Below are 22,867 nucleotides of genomic sequence, written 5' to 3' on the forward strand. Positions count from 1 at the left end.
CATTGTCCTGGTTAGGTTTCTGTTGCTGTAATAAAACTCTGTGACTGTGCTGGCTGGTGCTCTGGGTCAACTTGACACAAGTTAAGAGTCATCAGAGTCAACAGAGACCCTGAATTGAGAAAATGCCTTCATGAGATCCAGCTATAAGGCATTTTCTCAACTAGCGATCAAGGGGGAAGGGCCCAGGCCATTGTGGGTGGTGCCATCCTTGGACTGGTGATTCTGGGTTCTGTAAGAAAGCAGGCTGAACAAGCCATGTGGAGCAAGCCAGTAAGCAGCCTCTCTTCCCCCCCCCCCCCACCATGGCCTCTGCATCAGCTGCTGTCTTTCGATTCCCACACTGTTTGAGTTCCTGTCTCCCTCTGGTGATAAGCTGTGATGTGGAATTTAAGCCAAATAAACTTTTCCTTCCCCAAATTGTTTGGTCACGGTGTTCCATCACTGCAGCAGCAACCCTAACTAAGACAATGACCAAATGCAACTTGAGGAGGAAAGGATTTATTTGCTTTACAGTCCATCAGTGGAGGAAGCCAAGGCAGGAACTCAGACAGAGACTGTGGAAGAGTGTTGCTTACTAGTTTTCTCTCTATGGCCTATGGGTTGCTCAGCTACCTTTTTTTTATACAGCCCAGGGCTACATTCCCAACAGTAAAGCCACCTACAGTGGGCTGGGCCACTTTTACTATTAGTTCAAGAAAATGTCTTACATTTTCTCTAAGGTAATTTGACAGGAACATTTTCTCAATTAAGATTCCTTCTTCCTAGATGACCTTAGCTTATGTCAATTTAACAACAACAAAAACAAACAAAAAACAAAAACAAATAGCTGACAGAATCATATGAAACAATTATCAACTCTGTTTGATAAGAACATGAATATTTTTATTTCATTTTTATCTATGTGTTCTGTGTTTTTTTAATGTTTAAAACAGTTTTACTTGAAAATAACAAAAAACAAAACAAACAAAAACAACTGTGGCACTATGATGACGAACTCCTTTAATCCAGGCACTTAGGAGTTTAAGTTTAAGGCCAGCCTGGTTTACAGAATGAGTTCCAGGACAGCAAGAGACAGGGAAACCCTATCGCGAGAAACAAAGAAAAGAAAAGAAAATGACAGAGGTACCCTAGGGACTAGCGTGTATGGAGTAAGCTCACGGCAGTCAGTGAGATCAGGCATTGAACTAAATATATTCACATTCACTATGTTTTACTTCACAACCTTATGAGGAATATATATATTTGGCTGGGCTGGACTCACTTTGTAGACCAGGCTGGCCTCGAACTCACAGCGATCCACCTGCCTCTGCCTCCCGAGTGCTGGGATTAAAGGCATGCGCCACCACCGCCCGGCGAAGAAGATAATAATTTTTTTCTCAGTTGATAGCCTCAAAACGTGTGGCTAGAGAGGCGAAGTTACTTGCCCGATGTAGTTTTGAGATTCGCAAAGCTCCTTCTCCAGGAAGAACGGGGAGGGGAGGCTGTGAGCAAGCAGGGACTGAGGGGCCGTGTGGCCTCTTGAGTCCAGTCAGATGTAGGGTTAGAGAAGAAATGAGGACGAGGAGAAACACCGAGAACACAAGAAACAGGCTTCTTTCATTCAGAATTGGGGGGGGGGGGATTGTTTTTGTGTTTGTTTGTTTTGCTTTGCTTTGCTTTTGTTAAACAAGACAAGGTTTCAGTCGGTAGCCCAGGATGGCCTTCAACTCCTGGCGGTCCTCCTGCATCAGCCTCGGACTGTGTGTACCACTGCGTGGATCATAGATCACTGGACATAGGACCCTGGCGCTGCCCCTCTTTATACTGAGTAGATTCCAGATGCAGGTGATGAAGGATTTCAATACTAACTCATCCTTTCAATCTGGGCTCTGACCTTTCCTCAGCTCCCAGGATTCCAATGACGCTATAGCATCCCACAAGGCCAGCTTCCACGGCGGCCTCTGGTGGCAGACGTGTAGGCCCCCTTCAAGGGATGTAAGAAAAAAAATGTATCCGCTAATCACCGCCATCTTCTGTACCTTCTACCTATGATGCCACCTCAGCAAATGAGGGGAGCAGTTCTTACACAGTTCTCACAGCTGGCATCAGTCTTGGCTTCCTTGGGGTTAGGTATGGCTAACACTGTTATCTGTAGCTATCACAGGATTTTACTAGCTCTCTAATGCCTTTATCTGTTTGCTTTTCTCCCAGGAAGAGAGGACACCTCTCTTTCACACCCATACTCCTAGCACTCAGGAGGCAGAAGCAGGATGATTATCTCAAGTTGAGGCCAGTTTGGTCTAGACAGCAAGTTCCAGGCCAGACAGTATCATTTAGCAAGACCCTGCCTCAGAAACATAAAGGAATCCTCCTCCCTCTCGCCACACTCTCTTTCAGTAGTTCTTAATTTTAATTGCAACATTGTGGACATTATCGTCTTTCCTTGCAAAAATCATGTTATGGTAACAAGTTACATTCATTAACATTCCAAAAGAATTCTTTTCAACTTCAGCTTTTTTGTTTGTTTGTTTGTTTGTTTTATTAGAATTGAAGTTGTGTGCAGAATCAACTCAAAGGCATAGTCAGAAGAGTAGGATTCTCTTTCATCTGTATGGTGTCCCAGCCCCCACTACGCTGTTGGCCACTGGGGTCTGCTCTTCCTGTGTTGTAGTTGTCAAAGCTCCTGTCATCCTAACTTCCTCTGAGCTGTCTTCTGTCTCCTGAGCACCAGCCCCCACTCATTGGACCTGAATGGCAGCACCCACACCGTCCTCCTTGCTCTACATGGACCCTCAGTACTGATGTTTTCACTTTGCAATTGCTTGGCTTCTGTGTACTCCGTCTATATCACAAGTCACGGACTCACATGCTTCTATGTGTTTCGTGTCTTCTGTATGTTTATAAATCCAAGCATGAAATGCTAAATGTGTGAAGACATGTAACACTGCGCTGCAATGTGCTAGGTCAAGGACAATTATCTCTGAGTGGAGGAACTATGAATGGTTTTTGGGATGTATCTCTTTGTGGCTCTAAGAAAGTATCTCAAAGCACCAGCGTGCCAGCAGCACGGGGACACACAACATCTGCATGATCGTAGGAAGGATCCAAGTAACTTGCAGACATAGTGTAGGTTGAAATCCCTGCTATGGAAACAGGATAATACATCTTCTGGTTGAAAGCAATTCACATGAAAATGCAATCCCTCCAAGATCCTTTTAGGACCCTGAGGCCAGAGCAGCAGAAACCGAAGAGAATGAATGAAGAACAGGAATTATCTGAGCCCAGAAAGGCTCTAAAGCCGCTGTCCCTGGGTAACTCTCTGACCACATTTCTTTACCTGTGCTTTCAAACAGCCAGAGTGCCTCCAGAATGTCTTGTCTCTCTACCAACTATTTTTAGACAGAAGGAACAAGACGCCAGAAAGCCGTAGCTCATAAATGAGATATGGATTTTCCCCTTTTGCACGGTGGAATTTATTTCTGCCTCTTTTCATGAACAAACACAAATCATTTTAATGATTTCCCTGAAATGTAATTAAAGCTGTTAAACATCCCCATCTCTACGAAAGGGCACCAGTTATTCTAATGTAAGATTGATGCTTGTGGTTCTGTGCTTTATCGATGTAAAGAAGCAGCTGCTACCCAGAGTGTAATGCATTCTAAGCCTGATTTTTATTCCCTACCCCCTACATCTTTTGCTTGCATTGCTAAGCTGGAACAGCTGATTTCTAGATTTTTAAAAATAGGGTAAGGATTTTTTTTTCCTCTTTTGAGGTGATCCAAGCCAATGAGCTGCATTTGTTTTTACGTGTTTGTATGAGACACTAATTCTGCCTTAGAGGAACCAGTGCCTTTGCTAAGCTATTCTTCTGTGTCTCTTTATCTGGAAGACAAAAGGACAACTGGTCACATTCAATTGGCTGATGCCTGTGATTTTTAGAGAAGGTCTCAGGAGACACTGGCAATCGCAGAGGCACTTGGTTCCCCTGACTTACCAAATGACAGTGTAGAGATCGAATCCAGGGGGATGTGAGGGTGTAATTGCAGGCTTCCCATCAAAATGTCAGGGTATGGGGCAAAAAAAATAAAATCTCAATTTCTTTGTGTCAGCATGGATGTTTGTTGTGCTTGTTGATCCTTTCGATGCTTCCATTTAAAAAAAAACTGAATTTTTCCTATATCAATAAACAAATTATAGCGTATAGCACACTGGACTATCATTCAGCCTTAAAGGCACATCTACACGTGGATGTACTTTATCGAAACATTTGATGATTCCTCCTGCTTGAGAGTGAGAATGCAGACTGGTACCTGTCTCTGCTTGCCGAGTGCTGGGATTAAAGGTGTGCGCCACCACGTCTGCCCAGCTTAGCGTTTCCATCCTATAAGATCAAAAGTGCCTTAAAGGTTGTGCCGCCAAGGGTAACGCAGCACTGAGGATGTCCTTCGGAGCAGTGGACTGTGTGTTTAATAATATTTGTTTATATTATGTACATCTTACCATTCTTAAAAACATAACTTCTGTTTGCAAATGCTGATGGGTATGTACAACAGATTAAATACAGGATGTAGAAGGACACCACAGTGGATCAGGCCAGAGGTGACCTTGAGACTTCCTGCTGGCCTGCCTGCTAACCAAAAGCCTTGATACCCAGCCATCCTTTTACCTTGTGATAATGGTGTCCATAAATTTTCCCAGGGCCTTGACCTTTTGTGTTAAACACCTGCCATCTCTGCCAAAGCCCAACGTCCTTTGGGCATCTATACTGCAGCCTGCACAGTCCCCACACGGCCTACGAATCTCCCCCGCAGGCTTCACCTGGCCTCACTAGTTGAACTTCTCCGCCCAACCTAAAAGCCACAAATCAGCAAACGAGTGGCAAGAGTCTAATAACTTCCTTGTTCCAGACAGCTAGTGGCCAGCAAAGCTATCAGTGTAACCTTAACAAGGCAAACACAAGGGTGTGCTCCTCACCTCCTTATTCACCCTTGCTGGCTAAAAGTCGTCATCATCCAGTGACAGAACTCTTGTTATCTCACACAAACTGTGGAGGCCATGTTCTTACCTTTAAGCAGTAGCCTGTGATAGCCTAGGTCTAATATAGCTTAGTATTAAGAACTGATTAGAATTAGAGGTTCTACTCTTCTCAAATAGTCTCACGAAGACTACAAAATGGGGCCTGAAGGGATGGCTCAGTGAGTAGAGAGCTCCTTAGGCATCAGGCACACAGGTAGTACAAATACATATGTATGGGCAAAACACTCAAATACATAAAATAAGATATATAAATATTTTTAATAAAGGGTAGAGAATGTTCCCTAATAGCTATCTTTCACAGTGCTGTAATGTTCTGCACAGAAGTACTAGAGGAGAAAAGTAGTTAATAATCTTACCCAGCCATGAGCTCTGTAAGTTACAATAAAGATTAGCCTGGCAATTGATTTGACCACCGGTATTAGTGGCATGGATGTCATGGGAGTAAACAAATGCTTTCTAACTGAATTTAAAGAATGCTCTGCCAGACAGAACTATCAATCCTGGTAGTATTAACACGGCCAAAATTCCACAGCTGGCTAGGTTATAGGCCCTAAGGGAAACTCTAGTATTCTGCTAAATGAGCATAGCCAGAAACAGCCCTGAATTCTTATCTTTATACCCCTGGATTAGTTCATCTCTTAACATTCATCAGAGAAGCTTATTTTTGCAGTACATGGCTAAAGAATACACTCAAAACAGGCCAAAGTGCAGAGTGAGACTGTGGAGTGTTCAGCCCTCAATGGGATATCTATGACACGCCCTGCCCCCACCCCCCCACCCTGCCCCCAGGCTCAGGAATCATTGTGGAAGAGGGAAAAGAACAATCATAAGTTCCAGAGGGAATGGGTACATGCATTCAAACAGTATCTGCTGGAAAAAGATTTATCTTATTCCTATTTGTGTTATGTGTGTATTTCTGGTCTGCCAGATGTGGGTACTCGGAACCTTTGGAAGTACAGCAAATGCTCTTAGGCACCAACCCATATCTCCAGCCATGTGCTTTGGCTTTTCTATATGTTGCGACACTACTGCAAACAAGGCCAAAAAGATGCTGAGAATTTTTCCTTCCCTAGTTCTGGACAAAACTGTACATAAACCTGTTCCTTATTATCAATTTTTAGTGGTGTGTGTTTCACAGAGAAAGAGAGAGACAGACAGACAGAGAGAGACAGAGAGACAGAGAGACAGACAGAGAGACAGAGAGAGACAGAGAGAAAGAAGTACCTATGCATTCATGTCACCTAGAGTATATGGAGGCCACAAGACACTTCTGGAACTTGGTTTTCTCCTTCTTTAATGTGATAGAAGTTGTCAGGCCATCTAACTGGCCCTATTTTTTTTTAATCTGTTCTTGTATCCAGTTCTATTTTTTAATTTTTCTTTTTTTAATGAAACCAGGGACCATCATATCATATCCACTCCTGCAGAGACAGGCAGGAGGATGTGCCTTGCTTGTATTACCAACACTTTAGAAGTATTTCATATCTAAAAGCATTTCTAAGATACACAGATGGATCTTCCTGGGCTTTAATCTCCTCTAAAACATTAAAGCTGCATCTTACACCTTCTTTTCTCATTGTCTCCTTTTTAAAAATAAATAAATAAATAAACAATAGGTAACTTGTAACATCTGCCTACATGCTGTGTGAGAGCAAAGGATCATAGGTTCCCATCTTAAATGTGCGTGTTAAGACAGACAGCACGTCATGTCCCTGCCCTGGGAATCTCCCTGCATGACAGTTTGGATGCACCATAGTGAAAGGCATAGCAGGACAGTGTGCTCAGGCTATCTCATGGTGGGGTAGGTGACTGTACAGGAGGAGCGGCCAGCTTTGCATGGCAAATGCTTGATCCCACCCCCCCTCCTTTTTTATTCTCCTCAGAGCATGCTGGAGCTGGAGAAGGAAAGAATCCAACTTTTATGCAATAACTTAAACCAGTACAGCCAACATATTTCTCTTTTTGGACAAACACTGACCACAGTGAGTAGTGGAGATCACTCCATTTCTGGTGTGCGTGGGAAGGCTGGCAGAAAACCGTTCTTCACCAAGCCCGCTCTGCTTTTCTTGCTCTTGCAGTGCCACACACAGATCCACTGTGCCATCAGCAAGGTTGATATTGAAAAAGACATCGAGGCTCTAATGGAAGAAACAGCAGTTCTGTCCACAGAAAACAAATCTGCATTCTTACTGACGGACTACTTTGTAAGTACGGAGTGGCAGGAAGTGCCCTTAACTGAGCATCTTGGCCGTGTATTGAGTCATGGTGGGACCAGGGGACAGGAAATGATGTCTCCTCCCACCCCACCCCACTCCTTCCACCCCATTCTCCCTCAGCCCAAAGCTGACCTTTGAACTCTTGGTCTTTCTGCTTCTACCTCCTGAAGGCTGGGATTATAGACATGTCATCTTGCCTGGGGGGATCTCTTTTTCTTTGTAAATAGCAATGCTATTTTTCCCATAGTGGTACAAATAATCATTTTTTTAAAAAGTCTATGGCTTACAACTGCAGTGATATTCCCTTTGAGGGAAGAAAGGCTGGCCAAGCATTAGAACCTTGCTGGGTCTTTGTCTTAGTCTCACGCGAGGCCAGAACAGAATACAGCAGATTTGGTAACTGACAGAGATTAGAAACACAGTTGGAGTAACAGTACTGGATGCTAAGATGTCCTGGATGAGTGAGTCTGTCCAGGGTCTTCCTTGAAGCATCATAACAGGACAGGAAAATGGCTTCACATGCGTGAGAGAGCAAAGGCTAAACATGATTTTATGACAAGCTCATTCCCATGACAATGACATTAGTCCATGCATGAGGGAAAACCCTCATATCTAATCTCCTCTGAAAGTCCATCTTCTCAGAACTTCTTCTTTGGGGATCTGTCCTTCGCTCCCTCCCACCCATCCTCCCTCCCTCCATCCCTCCATCCCTCTTTCTTTCTTTTTTTCCTTCTTCTGGCACAGGGTTTCTCTGTATAATACTGGCTGGCCAGGGACCCACTCTGTAGACTAGGCTGGCCTTAAACTCAAGAGCTCCATCTGCCTCTGCTTCCTGAGCGCTGGGACTAAAGGTGTGCATGTGCCACCACCTCCTAGTAAGGAAGGGGTTATTTCTATCTCATGGGCTTTGAGGGACATTTAAATCACCACAGTCTTCTGTAAGAGTAATCCTAGACAGACATGTTCAGTGATCTGTAAGTGACCATTGTATTGGTTTTCTACACAAATGGTAAATTGACTCCAAATTAATTGGCTTAAACATTTGATGTCTCACCATTTACATGGGTCAGGGCCTCTGAACCCCTCACATGGCAAAGGTGAAGAACTTCAGACAGTTGAAAGCTCTACAAGGAAAAGCTTAATTTCTGAGCCCACTCAGGTCGCTTCGCAGGGCTCTGGTAGACCTCAAGGTTGTTTGTTTAATTGAGTCATTTTTTTTCCCTACTTTGGCAAAAGTGAAGGGTTTTACTAGCAACAATGTCTGTGTCTCACCTTACAGTCATCCGTAGTGAGGATGGTTTTTATTGAGCGCTGTGACGTTTACTTAGACAGAAGGGAAATCTGGAGTCACTTGGAGGAACAGTGACCAGTGTGGAGCTATTTGTGAATTCTGTGGTTTTACATGCATCTCCCAGTACCAACTTTTTCCTAGTCAATCTTTGGAAGAGAGAGACAGAACGAGAAACATACTGTATCCTCAGGTTGATTTGTTCATAGCAGAAAAGAAGGGAAAGATGGCAGTGAAAAATCAAAAATGCCTTTTCCCTCTTCCAACACTATGGGTACGCCCTCAGGGACAGTGAGATGTACCTGCTGTTTTCTTGCCAACTGTAATTAAAATGTCCCGATCAGGCTGGCAACACAGCTCAGAGGGCAAAGGCACTTGCTGCTATTTCTGATTTCATTCCATAGAGCAGCATGGTGGAAGGCCGGAACCCACTCTCACAAATTGTCCTATGACCTCCACAAACACATGCACATAAATAAGTGTAATAAAGCTTTAAAACGGCACTGTCACCTAATGTTCATCAATAGAATAAGGCTATTCCATTCATCAGTAGAATAAGGCTATTCTGAGACATCTGACTAGGACTCTATTGAAATGTTAGGAGGTGGCGTTTGTAACAGTACATGCTTAAATACTAGATGTCAAGACTGGAGAGATGGCTCAGAGGTTAAGGGCACTGACTGCTCCTCCAAAGGTCCTGAGTTCAATTCCCAGCAACTACATGAGGGCTCACAACCATCTATAATGTGATTTGATGCCGTCTTCTGGCCTGCAGGTATACATGCAGACAGAGCACTGTAAGCATAATATAAATAAATGTATCTTTGTATAAATACTAGATGTCCCCAACAGGCCCAGTGCAGGAGCCACACTGTGATGGCATTCCTCCAGCGAGAACTTAGGGCTAGAGTGAGATGTCCTTGGTTTAATCATATCTCACTTGAGCGTATGGAGCCTGCTGAGGCCGCTGCTCTGGGCAGTCTTGAGAAGGAGTGGTGGGAAATCTGAAGTCAAAGTATTGTTTTTGTGTTTAGGGAGTGAAAACCTGACAGTTTCAGCCTGGGTCTCCTTTCATTTCTCTGTGTCACAGGAACAAGGAGGAAACCACAGGCAATCTGATTGCGTATGAAGCTCATGTAAGAAAGTTACTGAGAAACACATTGTGTGATATGGAAAGGAAATCTTTTAATCAACTGTTACATTTTTTTATGGGAGTGACAATCTCACTCTGTATCCTTGTGTGATTCCCCATGGTCCCCGCCCCTCCTTGTGTTTTATCTAAAGCCAGGCTCTTTACCAGTTCCCATGAGTCTAGTTTTTCTCTTCCCTTAACATCTCTTCCCTTCCTCTATGGGCTACGGTCCACTGTTCAGCCACCTCCCATCCCAACCCACCAACTTTAAATTTTTTTTTTTCTTTTCATCCAACCCTGAAGTAATCCATATGAGAACTCGCACACTGTCAGGTATTGTGACTCAAGCCCATAATACCAGCACTCGAGAAGCTGAGGCAGGGGGACTGCTATAAATCCGAACCCAACAGACCGAACTAAATAGTGATATCCTCATTCAAAATAAAACAAAGCAAAATAAAAACTCATAAACCTGGCGGCTCCAGTACTAACCTCTAGTTTAACTGACACAGTCTACCTTTTCTTCCACCAGTCTTGCTCAAGCAAATTCTGCTTAGTGCTCCTATAGACTCCCCACAGCGCCCCCTATAGACTCCCCACAGCGCCCCCTATAGACTCCCCACAGCGCCCCCTGTAGACTCTCCACAGCGCCCCCTCTCTTTTCTTTGCACTATTGTCCTCCTTTCACCCTGAAGTAGTCCATATGAGAACCCACATGCCACAAGGTATTGTGGCTCATCCCACAATACCCGCACCAAGACTACTGGGTACAGTCTGCAGCTTTGGTGCCTATGCTATTGCTGCGCTGCAGGGACTAATCAGGGAGCGCGCCCTCTGGGGCTGCGCATGCGTTCTAGCTCCAGTGGCCTCAATACCAGGCCAACAGGGCATCCACTAAACATTTGATCCACTCTTGGGGCAGTCCTAAGCCAAGGCACGCACAGGGTCCTACAGTGGATGACTAAAAGACTTCGAGCTTGAATCAATATCAATTATGTCATGAAACATGGAGTATCCCATAAATACTCTATTTATCAAGAAAACTGAAGTCACTATAGAAAATCTTTTCCTCCGAGAAGAATTTGTTTTATTATATAAAATGCTCAGCTGTGCACTGACGAATTGCGAATGAGCTGTCTCCTTATTAATCAGGCTTAACACAGGTGGAGCGATGCGCGTGAACCAAAGAGTACCTTCATTTTTCAACCTCGCTCCCTCTGGTAACACTAAAACCGCCAAATATCATGACAGACTCGCAGAAAAGCTAGGTGTAATAACTCTCATCTTTTTTCCTTAAGTTATTAAATGTCCTTTTTTTTCCCTTCTTAAGGAAGAAGATCCAAAGAATACAATGGATAAAGAGAGACGGAAGTCTTTAATAAAACCCAAATTGTTGAGACTGCAAAGAGACATTGAAAAGGCCACAAAAGATAAAGAAGGTGCGTGATTGGCATGTTACAGAACCCTGTCCGGGCTGGGTCTCCCTATATAGAGCAGACCGGGGTGGCTTTGCACGGGACCATTCTCCAGTCCCACGTGAACCATGCCTGGCTCATGACAGTGTCCTTGGATGCTAGATAAAGGTAGCTATCAAGTGCCACTCAGGAACTTTACTCAGGATTCATCTGCTTTTGTGGTGTAGAGCAGGGATCCTTCAAAGGACTGTGCGTTGAATCTAAGTTGTATTGAATAAAAGGAAAAAAAAGGTCAGATGTGGAGCTGGTGGGCTGGCTCGGTGAATAAGGGCATTTTGCCCTGAAAACATGGTAATGTGAGGTAGGTGCCTGGGACCCATGTAGAGGTGAAGGGGGAGAGCTCTACCAAGGTGCCCTCTGACCTCCGCACATGCTCCGTGGCACATATGTCCACATGTCTTATACACACACATGCACACACACCCGTAATCCCTGTGCTCCGCAAGCGACAGAACAGACTGCCGTGAGCTGGAATCCAAGCTGGGCTACATGGTGACTTGAAGGCCAGACTGAGATAGAGTGAGACAGTTATCTCGATGATGATGATGATGATGATGATGATGATGATGATGATGATGAAACAAAACAAAAAAACATGTAAAAGGAAACTTTCATCCATTTATGAGACCTGTATAAGTACTTCACTGTGCTTTAAAGAGGCACAATTTTATTGTTTCTCAAAGTGGATGGGATAAGAGGCAATTTGTGTGATCTAAACATTGCTTGGGGCTTTCATTTCTGTCTTTTTGCTAACTCTTGAAATGACATGACAGTTACGTTAAATCCCACACTGAGGGGTCAGGTCGGTTAGCATATGAAATGATCCCAAAGCAGGACAGACAACAGGCCAACCACACATTTGCGACCCAGTGTCCAGCTTCTTATCATGGACCACAGGATTGTGTTTTGACATGAGTAGGAAAGAACAAGGCAGAACCTAGCACAGTCGTGTAAATGTGAGAAATGTTGGAAAGGGCTAAAGGAAAAGTCAAAATCTTATCTTGGAAAAATTCAGTCAGATCCTTTCGATACCAGAATTCCTCAGGTTTCATCAGATGAAGGTAGCAATTAATGAACTGTATGCCCGTCTATTGCTTCCATTGAGTAAAGCCCTGTGGCAGCTACAGAGAGAAGCCCCCCCCCCCCCGCCCCTGCCCCGCCATTCAGGAAGTCCTCCGGGAAGTCCACTTCCAGCCTTCAGGGTTTCTTTGAAGGGGACGGTCCCCTGCTCTGACCCACTAGGACTGGGTGAAAGGTGACCTAGAATGCGGTTTCATTTTCAGGCCTAGAACAGAAGCTGACTACGCTCTCCAGCACCTCCTCCTTCTCCGATGCCAAGAGCCACAAAGATGCAGAGGCCTCAATGGACGAGGTACGCATTTGCAGAGTGGGTTCTGTGTTAAAACGGTTTATTTATAGAATATTTCTTTTTCAGCCCACTTACCCTGCTTGTCCCTCCTTCCTCCTGACTCAGAACAATTGAGTGGGAGAGCTGAGACTGCCAGCTCCTCCGCGGCCAGTTTGAGGGATGGGGAAAACTCCTACCACCTAGACATGCTTACTTTATGGAAAAGAGAGACACAATGGTGCTCTAAATACATGCATTCTTTAGTGAAACCACAGGCACTTTAACCCTGTCAGTGACAGGCATCGCTGGTTGCCATCCACAGAGGCTGATCCTAGGATTTAGCTTCGCTGGTCACAGAAACCTGGGATGCTAGTATTTTTATGTGCAAAATGGAAATATTGGTACTTAACCATGGAGCTTTCTGAGGATGCAGCATTGTCCAGAAAACCGTGATCAGAGGAGCTCAAAAACTGACTGATGTCCTGTTCGCCTTTTATGATGGTGTATATCCACATAACCATTTTGTCTTTTCACTTTTGGTATAATGTCCAGTAAATTTTGAGGGAATATCCTCACTCTGTTTTGAAACAGTCTTTGCACCGGGTGATTCTGCCCAGTGTAAGCTAATGTAAGATTCTGAACATGTCGCAGGTCTGCCAGGCTAAATAAGGATGCTTAGCCAGTTAGTTAGGGAGCTATTTTAGAGGCAAAATTTTGGAGGAATTTAGGTGGGAGAGAATTGTGCTATGGTTTGAATGGTGAGAAATGGCTTCAAGTTAGTTAATATAAAAAGAATTCAGGAAGAGCAGACATTTTTAGTAATATTTTGAATAATACAGGAATCTTTGAGAACTTTCTTTATTTACCTAACCTAACTCTCCTGAGGAAGTAAGTATCTCATGATCCTGACTACTTGGGAGTTCAATAGTGGCTTAGTGAAAGCCAGCAGGTGCAGCCAGCTATAATTTATATATTTTAATATAGATTTCCTTTCATGGAAAGGCCACTGCAGATATAACCCTAACACTTTCTGTGAAGAGAAAAATCTAAATCTGTTTGCTTGGGAACAGACATCTGAAATCCTGCTGCAATGATTTGTGGGTGTAATGTACAGGAAATCATAAAACACACTATGGGACATTTTCTGTGATGCTACAAAATGCTCAACGAACTAACTCAATACAAATGATATTTACCAAAAATAAAGGCATAAAAATCACGACGCAGCCTTCCTTCTTTGGTTGTCTTTGCATGGAGCTTTGTTGTCAATGTTAGCATCACACATGTGTTAGCATCATTTGCTCAAAAGCCAAGCTGGCTCACAAAGAAGGAAAAGGGAGGAGTTAAGCCCTGAACTCGCACTGTCTACGAACAAAGCTTTCATGCGGTGGATGCCAAATGCCACAGAACTCCCTTAGACAAGCTTCGCCTCTGGGGACAGGGACATTGGTGGTATCGATGGACTGCATAGTACCCAGGGAAGGGGTCTGGCAGGGAAAGCCAGGCTTCATTTAAATTCGTTCCTGATGCATCGGCTCCTGGACCTTGAAGTGCTATATTTGATTCAAGAGTGTTAGCAAAGAGGCGTCCAGAGTTAGAGGAGCCCTGCAGACGCTGGGAAGAACTGTGCTCCTGAGAGAGCTCGGTGCGCGGTCTCTGATTCTTTCAAATGCACCTAGCCGGGGCCTAACAGCAGAGATACCGGGCGTTCGGCTTTCATTTCAGGCGAACCTGTGCCGAGGTGTAGTGAGCTGCACGGAGCATTAGAGGCTGTTGCTCAGAGAGTAACATCTGTCTACTAGGGACACGACAGTTAGGAGGGCTATGCCAGGGAAACAGAAAAGAAAGGTAGAAAGGAGGAGGGGTTACAGAAGACCCTTCCAGGAGTTTATTCTGCAATGTGGTTGCTCCTGACTGAATATAGCTGAAAAACAAGTAATTATGAAGTTTTAGTTCAGAGGTCGAAGCCAGATCAGGAAGAGACTAGGAAATTAGGGTCACTCCTTGTTTTTATACTGAAATATCCTGGAACACTACTTGAATATTGTTTCCGGTTTCGAGCAGTAGGGTTACAAAATTCTTTTTTCCTGGATAATATAAGATGTGCCTCTCTAAATAAAAGCAACTCCCATGCATTTTAGTGGATACTGCTGATGTGCTCGATTCTTTAGACCACTGCCTCATGGCTCTGAGAGCACCTTCTGTGGACAACACTTACTTCCTTTCTCATTCCTGGGGGTGGGGGTGGGGGTGGGGTGGGGGTGGGGGGTTCTCTAAAGTCGCTCGTCATCACAAACTACCCAGAAACGTACCAAACCAGTTTTCTTTGCCGTAATTACAAGTGTACCGACTAAGACACACCAAGGCTTTCCAAGGCATTGTGCCGAGGGTCTTGCCCCTTCGGTGATGCGCGCGGGTCTCTGTGTGTGAGCTCAGTCTATAGAGTCCCTCCCCTCTGACGGGTAACCCTGAGATTCCTTTATTTGCCCAGCTGTGCCTCGTTCTCTTGATATTTGCTCACCCGGCCATGTGGTGTGTCCACAGAACAGTTTGAAACTAGACCTTTTACAAGCGAACTCCTACAAGCTGTCATCGGTGTTAGCTGACCTGGAGCAAAGGCCGAAGCCCTGCCACCCTTGCAGCACCTGCATTTTCAAGTGGAAAGAAAAGGTAACACCGAGATCCGCTGGGATATCTTCACCGGGCTTACGAGGTGGAAGGGCTTAAGAGAACGCCAAGGTAGAAAGCCCGCCATAACTTATGAGCCTAATGCCCCAGGTTCTTAACGCAGCGATTGCGATAAGCTTGCTTTCATTCCTTTTGAGCACACCGGGAGCTAAACACAACTGAACACATCCTAAATCACTCAAGTGAAGAAAAGCCTAGGATTTCTTTCTCTGTCTCTGTCTCTGTCTCTGTCTCTGTCTCTGTCTCTGTCTCTGTCTCTGTCTCTCTCTCTCTCTGTCTCTCTCTCTCTCTCTCTCTCTCTCTCTCTCTCTCTCTCTCTCTCTCTCTCAAAACCTTCACTTTAGCTTTACAATGTGCTGCTATGAAAATTTCTGCTAAACTTGAAAATTGGGTATTCCTATAGACTTAAACTGTAGGAGCTTATGGTATGCATCAGGTTCACCTTAGCACAGAGGAAATGTATCCCGCAGTGCACAGTGTAACACAGTATGTAACGTGGATGATATGTATACGGTTTTAAACCTCACCTCCCCCCACAGGGGTCTGTGTACTGCTAGACTCTCTGGAAACTTATGCAGACTGCTATTGCTTGTAGCTAGTTTCATTACTGTTCAGAAGAGGAAACTGTAAGCAAACATCTGGTGCTGAAGGGACAGTATTCTTTCTGAAGAAAGCCACAAGCTCTAAGATGGTCTTAATCATTTTGCTTGGGGGGAGGGGCTCATGAAACTTCCAGAAGTATTGCTACGAATGTCCAGACATATAGGTCCAAATCGGAAATGCAGGCTATGAAATACAGTAATCATCTCGGTCTGAAAATATTTTGCCTCTGGAACAAGAAAACTTAAACACAGAAAGTCTTAGAAATGTTTTGATTATTTATGCATCATCCCCATTTAAAAATGCACACACAAATCCCAAGGAAATGACATACAGAGAACAATGTTTCATGAATATTTATAACACGGTTGCTTAAAATGACTTTCTTTTTATTAAAACCTATTTGAACAGGAGCACTCCCATACTTATGTAAAAATATCCCGGCCTCTTTTGACGAAGAGACTGGAGAGGGCTGCAAGCAAAGCACCTGCGAGCGGGCAGAGCAACCCAAGCTCTTCTCCTTCAGGTACCCCAATGCCCCAAATACCCATGGCCAGTGCCCTGGGGGGAAAGCACATCACTGTATTTAGATACGGTTGCTGAGCTACATCTACATATATTTGCCAAAAAGAAATATATCTCTCAGCTGAGAGTAATGAATTTGTTAGCATCTGTAGTTTTGTGTACAAATATAGAAAAAGAAAGGTAAGAAGGAATCACGAAGAGTGCAGGCTGGGAAAGGTCGTTTTAAAATGTGAGAAGTTATGAATGCACGTGTCTACATGCATATATACACACATGAACACATACATATATACATACACACATACATACACACATGTCATTGTCCCTCAACTATACACAGATTATATACATAATCTCAAATCTCCAGATTTTTTTAAAATTAGAAATGGGCCAAAAAGTGTTTTAATAAAACCCAAGGCATTGAGGACCTCACAATCTATTCAAAAGTCACCAAAGTTTTTTGTTTTGTTTTTTGTTTGTTTGTTTGTTGTTTTTGTTTTAGCAACAATTCCCTAAGCAACAAATATACACTCCAAGTATCCCCTATCTGTACCTGAATGACAAATCTGGTGTATTCTAGAAAAGAATATGCAGCTCCCAGACATATTAACTAATGGTATCAACTATGTTCAAATGGAAAACAAATACTTTCAAATTACCATCGCTGTTGTTAACATAATAAGGGTAATTTTCCTCCAGAATTATTATTTCCTGTGTTACAATCTGAGTTTTGGTTATATAATATACGTAGCTTATATACATGTTGGGTATGTTATAGATACTGTTGAACCAAGGAATAAATATTAGGTAACATAAACTTTTTGAGAAAATTTAAACTATGCACTGTATTGTTAAAACAAAGAATTCTGATTGCATTCATTTTGCCTACTGAGTCAGCATGGTGACTACAAATTTAATCCAAAACTCTAGGCTCTGGTGTGTCCCCAGCCAGCAACCATCTTTGCAAGGCCTTGTATACTTTCCAAGCCAGGCAAGATGATGAGTTGAATTTGGAAAAAGGTAAGTCTCGCTCTCAAATATTTTAACTGCTTTTTCATGTCAAAATCCCTCCTGTGGATAAAACCCTGCCTTATCGGGACAGCATTAAGTTGTGGCTGGCTGCAGCTCATAGTCATTCCTCTTAGACTATGGAGACAAAGAGCAAAAAACAAAGGCTCACACAATAACAGCTAATGGTCCTTTCCTGTTTCTGTGTGTCAGGCACTGTTGCAATCACAATACTTACTTATTATTCACAGAAATATCTAAGACAGGCATTATTTATTCCCACTTTATTGATAAGAAGAATGACACACAGAAAAGTTAAGTGTTTTGACTAAAACCACAAGCAAGAGGCAGTACAGGATTTGAACTCAGAACTCAATTGTGCCCTTAGTCACCCTGCTACAATGGGCAATGGGACAGAATGCCACTAGAATGTTTTTCAGATGAAAGAGTTGCAGAAAAATAATGTGTTCCTTAGTATGATAGAATGTTCTAGAATCTGAGTCCATTGCTGTCCAGATTAATGTTTGTCCCCCCATATCTCAGATAAGAACTTAGAGCCACTTTAAAGGATCAGATCTTTCTGTTTGTGTCAGATGTACTTCCTGGGGAGGTGTTTTCTGGTCGGTCATATAAAAGAGCATTTTTAAATAAGCACAAGTGTCCAGCTTGTATTTCATGTATCTATAGTTGGATGCCCAAGCTAAGGCAGAGACCTATAAATGCACCATGAAAAAGAATTGTGCCATAAGAGAAAGCTTATTATTCATACACGGGATATGGCTCCCAGAACAGTAGAAAATCAGGGTAGATTTTGTAGCAAATGACAGCTAACAGTCATCTTCCCACCCCCACTTCCTTCCTTCATTTCTTTCTTTTCTTTTTTTTTTCTGTGTGTGTGTAGGGGTGGGTTGGGGGCTGGCATGTGTTTGTTTTCGAGACAGGGTGTCTCTGTGTAGCCTTGACTGTCCTGGACTTGCTTTGTAGACCAGGCTGGCCTGGAACTCACAGAGATCTGCCAGCCCCTGCCTCCTGAGTGCTGGGGCTAGAGGTGTGCTCCGCCATGCCTGGCCTCATCCCGTGTGTCTATGTGTTAGTTATTACTCACAAAACCCTCGGAGACAGAGATTGATTGTTCCTGTTTTATAGCCGAGAAGAATGAGGTGGTGCCAAGAATCTGGCATGCTCGCTCTTGTTTAGAGGGAAGTTTCTAATGCCCACAGGCTAGTCTGATTTCTTCAGGCAATTACTTTTCCTTTTCCATGAATGAAAAATACATTACTCAGAGGCTACTCATGAACTCAAGGGTCCTGAGTCCGAGTGTCAGAGTTCACACTAAGCAATCACCCTGTTTGAATCAGCTGTCTGTTGGTTGTAAAGCCTACTCATGATCTTTATTCTGAATAGTTCTTTTCAATGAAACACAGCTCCAGAGCCCAAGGAAAGCTGACAATATCATTTCAAGGCACTTGTCTGAGTCTGTTTAAATTTCATCAAACCACCTCCTGACCCGAGTAAGTTCTTTAGACAGAGAACTCAAAATCAGAATGAGCTCCCATGAGAAGGAACAGAAAACCATGACTGAGAAGCAAGAAGGATGGTGACCATTTCCTGTGCCTTCAGAGCGAGGCTGAGCAGGGAAGAGAGAACAAAAGACGCACATGAGAACAGTGCTCAGGAAAAGCAGATTTGGGTCCTGAAGTGGGTTTTTCTTCTTTGAGGTATGGGAAGCAGCCTGTTAGTCAGCTTTTCAATGCTGTGACAAAACACCCAAGAAAAACAGATTATGAGGAGAAATGGTTATTTTGGCTCCTGGTTTCCAAGGTTTCAGTCTATGGGGCTGTCTTCCAGGTCTGAGGAGAGGCAGAAGGTTTTTTATTTTGTTTTGTTTTGTTTTTTCATTTTTTTCTCCTTTATTAATTTATTCTTGTTACATCTCAATGGTTATCCCATCCCTTGTATCCTCCCATTCTTCCCTCCCTCCCATTTTCCCCTTATTCCCCTCCCCTATGACTGTTCCTGAGGGGGATTACCTCCCCCTGTATATGTTCATAGGGTATCAAGTCTCTTCTTGGTAACCTGCTGTCCTTCCTCTGAGTGCCACCAGGCCTCCCCCTCCAGGGGACATGGTCAAAGGTGAGGCACCAGAGTATGTGAGAAAGTAATATCCCACTCTCCACTCTACTGTGGAGAATGTTCTGACCATTGTTTAGGCAGAAGGTTTTATAGCTGAAGGTTGTAACAATGGAGAAAAGTTGCCCAATCCTTGGTAGCCAGCAAGTGGGAGGTAGGGCATGTGTGACAGGGACAAGAGATGCCCTTCAAATGCGAGCCTTTCAATGGCCTTCTTCCTGCAAACAGATCTTTGCATAGAGCATTTGATATGAATGCATTAGTGAAGGCAGTACCCTCGCTATCCAGTCATCTCACCAGCGCCACCCTCTGGGGACTAAGCCTATAGGGGGATACTTCATATACAAACAGTAACAGGGCCAGGGAAAAAAGAATTCTTTCAAGCCCAAGGCTTAACCAAAGTATGCTGGGCCACCCGGTTAAACTTACAGTTACTAAGATCATGGTGACTTTTTCTAAAAGATGAGAGAAAATTAGATAAGAACGGTATTAGGAACTTGGCTTTAATCTTTTCCATAAAATTATTATCTCCAAATTGGTGTTTTATTAAGGTTGCCTAAATTAATGATTGCTATGTGAAACTGCCAAAAGTTCAGACCAAATCCAGATTTGACAGAGGGATTTATTGAAATTCTAAGGAAAAACTATTAGTAAAGACACACTTCTCATGAAGTATTCTAAAGTACCATGGACACCAAGATGTATAACCCTTAAGGTATGGACAGCAAGAAAGAGTTTGCGGACAACCCACCCACTGTGCACAGAGCTGAGCTAGCTGCACCACTTTACCATGCCTCCGTTTTTATGTACACTCTTACCATTGCTCGGGAGTTCATTATTTCACTTTTCTTAGCATCCTCTGTATTGTGGCTGTTTCATGCAAAGTCCTCGATGAAGGTTGCTTCTTTGGAATCAAATGCAGAAAGCGATGTTACCAAGTAGTTCCTCGGATACAGAATGTTCTTAAAAACCTCTTACTAATGCTTACTTAGCATGCACTCAAGCCACACAGAACCATCTAATGCAGTGTGCATCCTCACAGGAGACATTGTGACCCTACATGAGAAGAAAGAAGAAGGATGGTGGTACGGCTCTTTAAATGGGAAGAAAGGTCACTTTCCTGCTGCCTACGTGGAGGAGCTACCTTCAAAGGCTGGAAATGCAGCTACACAGGCGTGAACCAGGACTGCATACACGGGTGGCCTTACACAGTCTGTAAACAGTGTGCTGCAAATAAAAGAGGGACAGTTACCACATTTGCAAGTGCTTCTTCCGCAGGGGGTGGTGGAGATGGCCTTGCATTTTGTAGTGCTCTGTGCTAGGGTTATTAGCCTGAAACAGAGTCAGATAAAAGACAGTTGGATTGAACAAGGGACAGAAGTTGACAGGTTCCTAGAATTCTAACGTCTAAAACCCTAGAGATGGTCTACCCATGACAAAATGGAGATGGTTATCTAGAGTGCCTGAAGTCATATCCGTAAGCACACAATAAGGAAGATGAAGGTGCCTTCTCTCTCTCTCTCTCTCTCTCTCTCTCTCTCTCTCTCTCTCTCTCTCTCTCTCTCTCTCTCTCTCTCACTTTGGGTGGCAACAAGACACAGCACACCTATAAGGGTTCAACAACACCCAGGAAATAAAAAATAGACCAAAGGCAAAACTAATAGTGACAAAGCAAACAAGATATAATGTGAGAGACACAGGCTGGGAAGCAGAAGAAAGGAGCAAAAGTCCACTGAGTTAACAAGGGGGTGCGGTACACGAAGTCTTGTCTAGACCCTCAGCAGATCTCAGGGCAGCATGAAGTTCCCAGAGCCCAGGACCTTCTGAGGCAGTGACTTATCAGCCTCTGCCCACCACCAGTGGCTCTTAGTATGAGGTCAAATGCCACCCGGAGGCAGCTTCAGATCTGAGGAAAGGCAGTTAGGAAGCACAAGAAGGAGGTGGTGTGTGAAGTTCCATGTCTCTTTTCCTGTATGGAAACTTCTTTTGCCAATTGGGGAACTAGGTCCTTGTGGGAGGGGCATCCTGAGCAGCTTTCCTACCTAAGGGAACTTTAATATCAATAAGAAGCTAGTTTGAGTAGGAAGTAGAACCCAACATGTCCCATCAAAATGAAACTTCTGTTGGTATGGTATAGTGGTGTGTGTGTATGTGTGTGTGTGTGTGTGTGTGTGTGTGTGTGTGTGTGTGTGTGTGTGTGTCTCATTTTGCAGCCCTAGCTTATCTGAAACTTACTATGCAGACCAGCCTAGCCTTGAACTTGTAGAGATCTGTCTGCCTCTGATTCAGCCTCCCAAGTCTGGCATTAGAGGGCAAAATGGGACATTCAAGCAGCTTCCTCAAATGCCCTTTAATAAGAAAAGCTTGAGAATGAAAGCAAACTCCCTTAAAGGTGGCAGTGCATCATGGAGATGTTATGGCAGCAGTTTGCAGAAAATGCAGACCACACATCCGAGTAAATGCAAGAGACGGTGCTGATGGCGATATTAAGACAACTTTACTTCTCTGCCAAATAGCAAGGCCCTCAGAACCTCTGTATTTGCATTCATTAAAATCCTCTCATTAGGGGCTGGAGAGATGGCTCAGTGGTTAAAAGCACCAACTGCTCTTCCAGAGGGCCTGAGTTCAACTCCCAACAATCACATAGTTAGTGGCTCACAACCATCTATGATGTGATCTGATGCGCACTGTATACATAATAAATACATCCTTTTTTTAAATCCTCTCATTATTTTCCTATGCCCTCCTTTTTTCTTTAATTCACCATTTTTTTTAAATAAAAAATTTCAAATCAGGGACCATCAATTGTCAACGCTGTGTCATTACACTCCTAGCTAGCATATAACTGACATACAGGAATTCAAGTAAAACTTGTTATGCGAACTATAACTTAAAATCTAGAAGAACAGCTCACAGTTGTTCTTTGCTTTTGTTTTTAATGAACTTTATGTGGTGGTTTGAACAGGTATGGCCCCCACAGACTCATGTATTTGAATGCTTAGCCTATCAGAAGTGGCACTGTGAGGAGTGGCCTTGATGGAGGAAGTGTGTCGCTGTGGGGGTGAGCTTTGAGGTCTCCTATGCTCAAGCTACCTCCACACACGGTCCCTTTCTGCTGCCTTTGGATCCAGATGTAGAACTCTCAGCTCCTTCTCCAGCACCATGTCTGCCTGTGTGCCGCCATGCTCCACCCCAGCTCCCCCCCCTCCCCCATGCTGATATGGACTAAACTCCTGAAACTGTAAGCCGGCCCCAACTAAACGATTGCTTTTTAAAAGACTTGCTCTGGTTATAGTGTCTCTTCACAGCAATGGAACCCTAACTAAGACACTCTATTATTCAAAAAACTTGCAAGTAAATGAAAAAAAAAATCACACGCAAAAAAGTAACCAGACCCAAAGTCTGTACAGCTCAGGAGTTAAATTTTACACGTTAAATTTT

General features: G+C 43.7%; 1 protein-coding gene across 2 annotated transcripts in view; it reads left to right on the forward strand.

Annotated features, from left to right (window-relative positions):
• NOSTRIN (nitric oxide synthase trafficking) overlaps positions 1-20,678 on the forward strand; it is a 62,894-nt gene extending 42,216 nt beyond the window's left edge. For both annotated transcript variants that reach the window (XM_084799675.1, XM_084799676.1), the window contains 8 exons: positions 6,900-6,998; positions 7,095-7,220; positions 10,983-11,091; positions 12,411-12,499; positions 15,020-15,145; positions 16,175-16,289; positions 17,219-17,308; positions 20,469-20,678. In XM_084799675.1, coding sequence (XP_084655801.1) covers positions 6,900-6,998; positions 7,095-7,220; positions 10,983-11,091; positions 12,411-12,499; positions 15,020-15,145; positions 16,175-16,289; positions 17,219-17,308; positions 20,469-20,605 — 891 coding nt within the window. In that variant the 3' untranslated portion in view covers positions 20,606-20,678. The remainder of the gene's footprint in view (positions 1-6,899; positions 6,999-7,094; positions 7,221-10,982; positions 11,092-12,410; positions 12,500-15,019; positions 15,146-16,174; positions 16,290-17,218; positions 17,309-20,468) is intronic.
• Positions 20,679-22,867: the final 2,189 nt, after the last annotated feature.

Source organism: Acomys minous, assembly GCF_964271855.1.
Source record: "Acomys minous genome assembly, chromosome: 10".
NCBI lineage: Eukaryota > Metazoa > Chordata > Mammalia > Rodentia > Muridae > Acomys > Acomys minous.